Source organism: Sphaerodactylus townsendi, linkage group LG04 (genome assembly GCF_021028975.2).
Source record: "Sphaerodactylus townsendi isolate TG3544 linkage group LG04, MPM_Stown_v2.3, whole genome shotgun sequence".
NCBI classification, from domain to species: domain Eukaryota; kingdom Metazoa; phylum Chordata; class Lepidosauria; order Squamata; family Sphaerodactylidae; genus Sphaerodactylus; species Sphaerodactylus townsendi.
This window is the reverse complement of record NC_059428.1, coordinates 3371056-3380570: the sequence shown is the minus strand read 5'-3', so window position 1 is coordinate 3380570 and position 9515 is coordinate 3371056. Positions and strand designations below refer to the sequence as shown.

Here is a 9515-nt window from a genome sequence, read left to right as displayed (position 1 = left end):
GGAGTTGATCTCTGGCTCCCAATCTTGATCCTCTTTGATCTGAGATTGCAAATGCCTTAGCAGACCAGGTGCTCAGGAGCAGCAGCAGCAGAAGGCCATTGCTTTCACCTCCTGCACGTGAGCTCCCAAAGGCACCTGGTGGGCCACTGCGAGTAGCAGAGTGCTGGACTAGATGGACTCTGGTCTGATCCAGCTGGCTTGTTCTTATGTTCTTATGTTCTTATGGGTGCTGAGTTCTGGCATTATAGGATCCCATGCATCATTTTAAAAACCTTCAACAAGTCTCCCCTAAGCTGTCGTTTTCTACACCAAAATGTCCCAGACTCTCCAGCCGTTCCTCATAGGAAATGTGCTCACCAACCCCCGAACCATCTCCCTTCTTTCGAGTTTTCCCAGCTCTGCATTTTCCTTTTTGAAAGACGGCAACTAGAACTGCACCCAGTATTCCAAATGAGGCCCCACCGTATGCTTAGAGAGGTAACCCAGGTTAGGTGTATTGCTATCCATTCTCCATGTCGCTCTGTGAATGCACACCCATTACCTTTACCTTCGTAACTCTGCAACGAAAAGGGCTAGATGCAGAGGCGGGATCCAGCAGGTTCTCACCAGTTCCCGAGAGGGGGTTACTAATTATTTGTGTGTGCCGAGAGGGGGTTACCAATTGGGTCTGCTTTCCCGTCTCCACGCCCTCACCTCCCCGAGAGGCATCCTGCCTTTGAACGTGAAGGTTCCATATAGCAATTCCGACTAATAATGTCACTCCCTGAACTGGGTTAATCCCTTTCAGGTACCGCAATTCATTGATTCTCAGCCTTTCGTACCTTTTATCTCACCGGCCTCTATCAAAGAACCTGTGTGTTTCACCATCGCTGTGTTCAGATTTGTGAGTTGAAGCATTTTCTATAATGTGATGATGATTTAGAAATGACCAGGTGCAAAAAAAATTTGGGGGGTCGTGGTGGGGTGGCTGCCCATGGGGGGGCATCCAACTCAGGTTTTGCCCAGGACTCGGGTTTGCCTAGGTACGCCTCTGCCCCCTTTGCCGAGGGGGGGGGGGGCTGGCGAGGGAACCTGTTACTAAAATTTTTGGATCCCACCACTGGCTAGATGCTTTAAAAAATATCTGAGAGCTAGTATATTATTGCAACTGACCGTTATTTTATCATGCTGTAACTATTATTAGCTGCCATAAGGGACTAAAGGAAGGAAAAATGGTGTTGATATGGGTATACCTTACAAAAATACTTGCTTTCCTTTCCCTTCCTGTCCTGTGAGGAGACTCAAGGTGGCTTACAAGCTCCTCCCCCTTCCTCTCCCCACAACAGACACCTTGTGAGGCAGGTGGGGCTGAGAGAGTATGGAGAGAACTGTGACTAGCCCAAGGTCACCCAGCAGGAACGTAGGAGTGTGGAAACACATCTGGTTCACCAGATAAGCCTCTGCCACTCAGGTGGAGGAGTGGGGAATCAAACCCAGTTCTCCAGATTAGAATCCACCTGCTCTTAACCTCTACCGTGCTAGCAAGATGAAATCACATGAGTGCTCCTGGAAACAGCATGGCACAGCAAACCATATGTGTAAAAACAGCCTGGATATTGCGTGAGTGTTGGGTGATATCAAAGAGATAGAAAAAGTGCAGAGAAGGGCAACGAGGATGATTGAGGGACTGGAGCATCTTCCTTATGAGGAGAGGCTGCAGCGTTTGGGACTCTTTAGTTTGGAGAGGAGATGTCTGAGGGTGGATATGACTGAAGTCTATAAAATGATGCATGGAGTAGAAAATGTTGACAGAGAGACATTTTTCTCTCTTTCTCACAATACTAGAACCAGGGGGCATTCATTGAAAATGCTGTGGGGAAGAATTAGGACTAATAAAAGGAAACACTTCTTCACGAAACGTGTGAGTGGTGTTTGGAATATGCTGCCACAGGAGGTGGTGATGGCCACTAACCTGGATAGCTTTAAAAGGGGCTTGCACAGATTTATGGAGGAGGAGTTGATCTCTGGCTCCCAATCTTGATCCTCTTTGATCTGAGATTGCAAATGCCTTAGCAGACCAGGTGCTCAGGAGCAGCAGCAGCAGAAGGCCATTGCTTTCACCTCCTGCACGTGAGCTCCCAAAGGCACCTGGTGGGCCACTGCGAGGAGCAGAGAGTTGGACTAGATGGACTCTGGTCTGATCCAGCAGGCTCGTTCTTATGTTCTTATGATTGCTGGAACAGATCTCGGTATTTTTCCATACTCAACACCTACTTAGCTGGATGCCATCTATTTTAAATCTGAATTAGTTTTGATAATTGAATGCTGCATTTTAAGTCTTAATTTAACTTTGTATTTTGTTTTTATGGTTAGTTGATGTTGTACACCGCCCTGAGCCCTTCGGGGGAGGGCGGTATAAAAATGAAATAATAAATATAAATAAATAAATAAACATTACTATGATGATTATGGAAATCTGGTTTTCCAGGTTTGCCGAATTTGTGACAGCGGTGAAATCCCCGCTGGAGGTTTTGTAGTGCCAAGTGGCTTCCAAGTGCATCACGGGGAATCACACGCTCCTGTTTTGCTCCCTCGTCCTCATGGAGATGCAGATTCACAGTTACGCCAATTTCAGCCCACCAATGGTAGTGCACGGGAAGAGTAAGCCCAAGAATTCCCAGCCACCTTCTCCTCTGTAGACAGCCCACGCAGTCTAGGGGGATCAGGACCCTGCCTATGCTCCTACCCTGCAAACAAATAACCAGAAACCCGAGAGCAGAATGGGAGACAGGCTTGCTGTTGTAAAAATAATAACATGTAGAAGTCTGTATGAAGTGGCCACCCTGAAAACATCTGGCAATAAGTCCCAATCCGCAAGGGGGGAGGGTGTCACTTGAAATGACAAACATGTGCGATGAATTCCATCGTGAAGCCACAAGGGGGCTGCTTCCTGCAGACACCCAGAGGTGGCTCTGCTTTGATACGGTTGCAGCACCCAACCTGTAGGTGTCACCTGTCTGGCGAGGGGACGTGAAATGGTACGGGCCCGTCTGGCGAGCCGGGCAGAATGCGCGCAGACTTCCTACTACTGCAGGAGTCGCCAACCTTTTTGAGCCTGCGAGCACCTCTGAAATTGTGAGGGGGAGTGGTGGCAAGCACCCCCCTGAACACAGCGGCCACCGGAGCAGAGCGAAATCCAAAATGGCTGCCTCTGTAGGCAGAGCCCCGTACAATGCCTCATGCCTCATGGGAAGAAGGAAATCCTAAATGGGAAATGAACCACCCCACACTCACTAAGAAGAAGAAGAGCTTGTGACTAGCCCAAAGAACTGTGACTAGCCCAAGATCTGGCATGTGTTGGAGTGCACAAGCTAATCTGGTTCACCAGATAAGCCTCCACAGCTCCAGTGGCAGAGCGGGGAATCAAACCCGGTTCTCCAGATTAGAGTGCACCTAATCTTAACCACTACACCACGCTGGCTCTCTAAGGGAAGTTCAGGTGCCTACCGATCCTCCTCCAGTGGAAAACCCTTTCACTCGAGAGGGGGCAATTCATAGCAAGTTTTAACTTACAATGCCCCCACCCACTTCCTGAAAAAGCTCAGCGGTCAAAGGAAGCACTGGTGATGCGGACTGTTCTCTGGACTCAACTCAACAGGCTGTTTTGGACTCTACACATCTCTTACACTGCCTCCTAAAGGTATTTCCCCTCTTTAATGCTGCAACACACCTGCAAGAAAGCAGTAACGGAGACCCACTGAGGCAGGGCAGGTGGGGAGATTTCACGCGCCCCTTCCTGCCGTTTTCCTATTCGTGGGCACAATTCTCGCGGAGGATGTTGCTTGCGCAGCTCAGCTAAAACGAAAGAGCCTCCGGCACGCAGGAGCAAGTCACCTCCGTCAGAAAAAAACGGCCCTGTTTCCACCGGGCAGTGGTCGATTTTAAAAATAATACCCCTTAACTCTGGGCGATTCCGCACACGAGTAAAATAGGTTCGACCCAGTTCCCTGAGAAGGGTACTGACCTAGGTCGAAGCCATTGTTGTTCCCCACTGCAACCAGCTTGATCCCAGCTCGGAGGGCGGGATCATCCTGTGCCTCTTCGCCGCTCCGTTCCGATTGGCTACTGTTCTACGGCCATGTTCCGTCTATCCCCACACACGTTATTTAAAAAACTGCCACAGGAATGGAGGGACGAAGGTGGCGTTTTTTGATTGGCCAGCTGTACGCATGCCCGAAACACTCAGCTGTGATTGGCTGAATGGGGGACTCCTGGCACCAGAGATTCCGCACTTTACTGGAATCGAGCTGAGTTCGAGCGTGGTTCCCTGACAAAGTAGCCATTCCCAACTGGAGTCGGAAATTTGACCGTTACACGGGGCGAAGCTGGTACAAAACCGCGTTGATCCCAGTGGTTGTGCGGAGAACTCAGGTCGAACGCAGCTCGGACTTAGGTCAATGACGCAAGTGTGGAATGTCCCTCTGATTGTTATTTCTATCCCTGCTGCGCTAAAGGGAACTGCAACAAAATAATGAATACAAAAACAGACAATGTCAAACTGCCCCCTCCCAAATCAAACGAGAAAAGGGAGGGAGGGGGGAGAAAGAGAGAGAGGGGGGGATAAGGGAGGAGGCAAAACAACCCACGATAACCCCAGAAGTAAAGTTCTATTTACTGAATGCTGCCGCTGATGCTTGGTATGCTCTGTTCTCGGTCCCAGTGTCCACTGGGAGGTGAAAGGTGCCCTCAGTGGTACACGAGGACGTCTGGGGCCAGGCCTGTTTCATCAGAAGCGTCGCTTGAGTGAAGACAGAAGAGAAGGTGTTATCAAGGGGACGAACGGCCGGGACGAAAATCACAACGAAGGCGCAGCTGTGTAGCTGTAAAATCCCCCTTTGGGTTTGACGAAGCTCCCGGGATCGCTTCGGTGGAGACCGCGGGCAACGGGCACGGACCGTGAGTTGGGGCAACATGCCGCCGATGTGGGCCTGGCTGATGGGAAGGCAGCCCCACTGGGGCTACCCCCGCTGCAAAACAGCTCTACCCCGCCCAGCAGATAAATGGGGCAACCAGCAGTCGCAAGCATCCATGCCAAAAAGCAAACGGCTTGCAGTCATTATCAGCAGCTGAAGAAGAAGAGTTTGGATTTATACCCCACCTTTCTCTCCTGTAAAGAGACTCAAGGTGGCTTAGAAGCTCCTTTCCCTTCCTCTCCCCACAACAGACCCCTTGTGAGGTAGGTGGGGCCGAGAGAGTTCCGAGAGAACTGTGACTAGCCCAAAGGTCATCCAGCAGGAATATAGGAGTGTGGAAACAAACTCTGATTCATCATATAAGGGGACATGATAGCTGTGTTTAAATATTTGAAGGGATGTCATGTAGGGGAGGGAGCAAGCTTGTTTTCTGCTGCTCCAGAGACCAGGACCAGGAGTGATGGGTTCAAGGTGAAGGAAAAGAGATCCCACCTAAACATCAGGCAGAACTTCCTGACTGTCAGGGCTGTTCGACAGTGGGATTCACTGCCTCGGAGTGTGGTGGAGTCTCCTTCTTTGGAGGTTTTTAAACGGAGGCTAGATGATCATATGTCAGGAGTGCTTAGATTGTGTATTGGATTGGCCCTTGGGGTCTCTTCCAACTCCATTATTCTATGAGTAATGGCAACCCCACGTGGTTTTCAAGTCAAGAGGTGAACAGAGGTGGTTTGTCATTGTTCACCTCTTCATGGCAACCCTGGGCTTTCTCAGGGGTCTCCAATCCAAACTTGGCTAGCTTCCAAGATCTGACCACCTGAGGTTTAGCCTGGGCCATTCAGGCCTGGGCTATTCAAGTGGGTTGTACGAGGTGCCAACAAGTCACATCTGACATGGTAGCCCCTTGTGGAGTTTTCCAGGCAAAAGGCCTGCAGAGGTGGTTTGCCGCTGCCTGCCTCTGAACCTGGCATTCTTTGATGGTCTTCCATCCAAGTTCTAACCGGGGCCAACCCTGCTTAGCTTCTGAGATCTGATGAGATCAGCCCAGCGTGGTCCATCTAGGTCACAAGTGGTTTACTAACGGCAGTGAGAATTGTTGTTGTCAGGCACTGAGAAAGTAAAGATCTGCCCTTGATAGAAGAATGGTTCCAGAAGATCCAGGAATACAGAACGGCGGACAAACTAACGACTCTGCTTAATAAAGAAAACTTGGACTCTTACACAGTTGCCTGGGAACCCCTGATGAAGTACTTATATACCGATGATTCTGCTAATAGGACAATACCAGAAATTATGGAATAATGAATTAATTAAATGATATTGGCTTTTTGTGCGTGTTCTTTTCTCTCTTCTGTAGACATATTTGTATTATACATATGTACTTTAACTGATTAACACAGGAACTTTATAACCTTCCTACAATTAACAACGAATGTAACTTAATTATTTCTTTTCTGGGTGGGAAAAGCGCCCACTTTTATCTAGACCAGTGGTGGCGAACCTTTGGCACTCCAGATATTATGGACTACAATTCCCATCAGCCACTGCCAGCAAGGCCAACTATATATATATAGTTTTACCAAGCAACAAAAGTGAGAGGAATACACCACATTGCAAAAGCAAACAAAACAAAGCAAAGCAAAGCAAAACGAAACAAAACAAAAACCCACGCATTTCTACAATTTAGAAGAAAACGGTTATATATATATTTCAAAAAACTGTCTCTCTACAGCTTGAGGTAGGTAAAAAGTAAGCTGGGACTTCCCAAAAATAAATTGGCAGCACACAGGTAGCATTGCGGAGTCTTTGGAAATGGTGCCGCCAAGTCCAAGAAGAATGGGACAGCCAGGTGTTTCAGGCCGTATTGCCAAGTTCTGCTCTGAACCAGGACTTCTTGCCAACGCCTCCGTGGGCCCGGCTCCTTCTGTTGTGCTGCTCCCAAGGGAGAGCGCCTCCTCACACCTTCATTTTATTTATTTATTGGTTTAATTGCATTTCTAGGCCGCCCGTCCCCCTTGTGGGCTCTGGGCAGCTTACAATATCAAAAACCACAATTTAAAAGCATCAATTTTTTAAAACACTTCACAGTTTACACCCAACCACGAATGGAAACCAGTAGTACAAGAGGGTGCTCATGTTGATGTATTGTCGAAGGCTTTCACGGCCAGAATCACGGGGTTGTTGTGTGGTTTCCGGGCTGTCTGGCCGTGTTCTAGCAGCATTTTCTCCTGATGTTTCGCCGGCATCTGTGGCTGGCATCTTCAGATAAGAACATAAGAACAAGCCAGCTGGATCAGACCAGAGTCCATCTAGTCCAGCTCTCTGCTACTCGCAGTGGCCCACCAGGTGCCTTTGGGAGCTCACATGCAGGATGTGAAAGCAAGGGCCTTCTGCAGCTGTTGCTCCCGAGCACCTGGACTGTTAAGGCATTTGCAATCTCAGATCAAGGAGGATCAAGACTGGTAGCCAGAGATCAACTTCTCCTCCACAAATCTGTGCAAGCCCCTTTTAAAGCTATCCAGACCAGAGTCCATCTAGTCCAGCTCTCTGCTACTCGCAGTGGTCCACCAGGTGCCTTTGGGAGCTCACATGCAGGATGTGAAAGCAACGGCCTTCTGCGGCTGTTGCTCCCGAGCACCTGGACTGTTAAGGCATTTGCAATCTCAGATCAAGGAGGATCAAGACTGGTAGCCAAAGATCGACTTCTCCTCCATAAATCTGTGCAAGCCCCTTTTAAAGCTATCCAGGTTAGTGGCCATCACCACCTCCTGTGACAGCATATTCCAAACACCAATCACCCGTTGCGTGAAGAAGTGTTTCCTTTTATTAGTCCTAATTCTTCCCCCCAGCATTTTCAATGAATGCCCCCTGGTTCTAGTAGTGTGAGAAAGAGAGAAAAATTTCAACATTTTCTACCCCATGCATAATTTTATAGACTTTATTTATTATTAGATTTAATATACCGCCCTATCCCCGAAGGGCTCAGTCCTCTGAAGATGCCAACCACAGATGCAAGCGAAACATCAGGAGACAATACTACTAGAACACGGCCATACAGCCCGGAAACCACACAACACCCCTGGTGCTAATATCCTTTACAATAAATAACCCGACCCTAACCCTGCTAAAATTCCACTTGAAGCAGTCTAGCAGGAGGTGCACTGGCGTGCGTGGCAGCCTGCGCCTGCATGCATTCGTTTCGCGCCCAAGGACCGGCACAGCGGCTGCGTCCTTGCCACAGCCCCGCCCAGGAATGCCCCACCCCAGAATGCCTGGCCACGCCCCCGTCATGCCCCGCCCAGCCCCATTGGCGCTGCGCCACAGTTTGAATCCCACCACCATGGGAACCAGTTACTAACATTTTTGGATCCCACCACTGCTCCCAGGGGATGGTTTAGGACAGGTGTGTTTTCGGCATGGTCCGGCTCCTGTGACCCACCTGCCCTCCCTCTCCTCCTTAATAGGATCAAAACAAATCCAGTTCGCCAGTTCACCATGTGGAGGGACTGAGGAATCGAACCCGGTCCTTCAGATTAGAATCCACCACTCTTAACCATGATACCTTGGTGGCTCATGGTTGACTCAGCCCTCCATCCTTCCAAGGTGTCAGGTCTCGAACCTTGAATCAATAAACGGACTCTGAATTGTTGATCAGCAGCATTTATTGATTGGCACTGAAGCACCCAGCTGGAAAAACCTAGTTCTGGCGAACCCATTTTATTACAACGTTGATCCCCCCCTCCCTTTTCACAAGGAATGTGAAAAAGTTCATTTGGAGCAGAGGTGCCCCAAGGTCGCCAATAGTTGCAGACAAAGCCACCTGGCATCCTACCCCTACAGGACAGCGGAAACAACCCTGTTTCCCATGGGACTAAAGTGTCAGGGGAAAGCCTAGTTATCTACATGATGTGTGAAGCCATAAAGCAGAGATTAAGGAAAGAATGTCCCAGAATAACAGCAATAACACATAGCAGCCTGGTTACATGCATCTTGTAGCGAGGTAGTTACATATATCTTGTAGTAGTTACTTTGGGTTCGGAATGCATCTGAATCATGAGATACAATCCCCCTAACCCTGACACAAGGTTGGTACAGTGATTACCCAGGTTGCTCAGAGTAAAGCGTAGACAGCTGGGGAAGGCAATTGCAACTCGCCCCCCAAAACATAATCTGCATACTAAATGTTGTGACGTCACGCTGTGGGTCAGTAACGACCAGTGCTTGCTCTGGGGACTCCCTTTACCTTTAAAACCAGCTAATATCCTCCTCTTGTCAGTTGCCTTTTGAGTGTTCCTCTTGACCTCACTCACCTGACATTTCCCGTGTCGTGAGATGCTATGGAATGTCGACCAGCATGCTCACTGCTCAGAGGAAAACTGAGTGAAAGGTCAACTTGTTTGGAAATACCTTGGGGAGTGAGCTTTGGCAAAGAGCGAGAGGGTATTGCTGACAGGTGAAGGGGTTTGGGACGGCAGCAGAACTGAAAGCCAGGGAGGTGAAATGGAGGGGGGGGGGGATGGAGAGCCAAAATTCATATGTTTTGAGTTAGCCAGCCAAACCTTTGTG

At 49.1% G+C, this 9515-nt stretch overlaps 1 protein-coding gene across 4 annotated transcripts in view; it reads right to left on the bottom strand.

The window, feature by feature from the left end:
* The window catches only part of FAM168A (family with sequence similarity 168 member A), a 163465-nt gene that overhangs the window by 16184 nt on the left and 137766 nt on the right, over positions 1 to 9515 (bottom strand). For 3 of the 4 annotated variants that reach the window (XM_048492464.1, XM_048492465.1, XM_048492466.1), the window contains exon 5: positions 4655 to 4777. The exons of the other annotated variant lie outside the window; for it this stretch is intronic. In XM_048492464.1, the coding sequence (XP_048348421.1) occupies positions 4655 to 4777 (123 nt within the window). The remainder of the gene's footprint in view (positions 1 to 4654; positions 4778 to 9515) is intronic. 4 annotated transcript variants of the gene reach the window in all.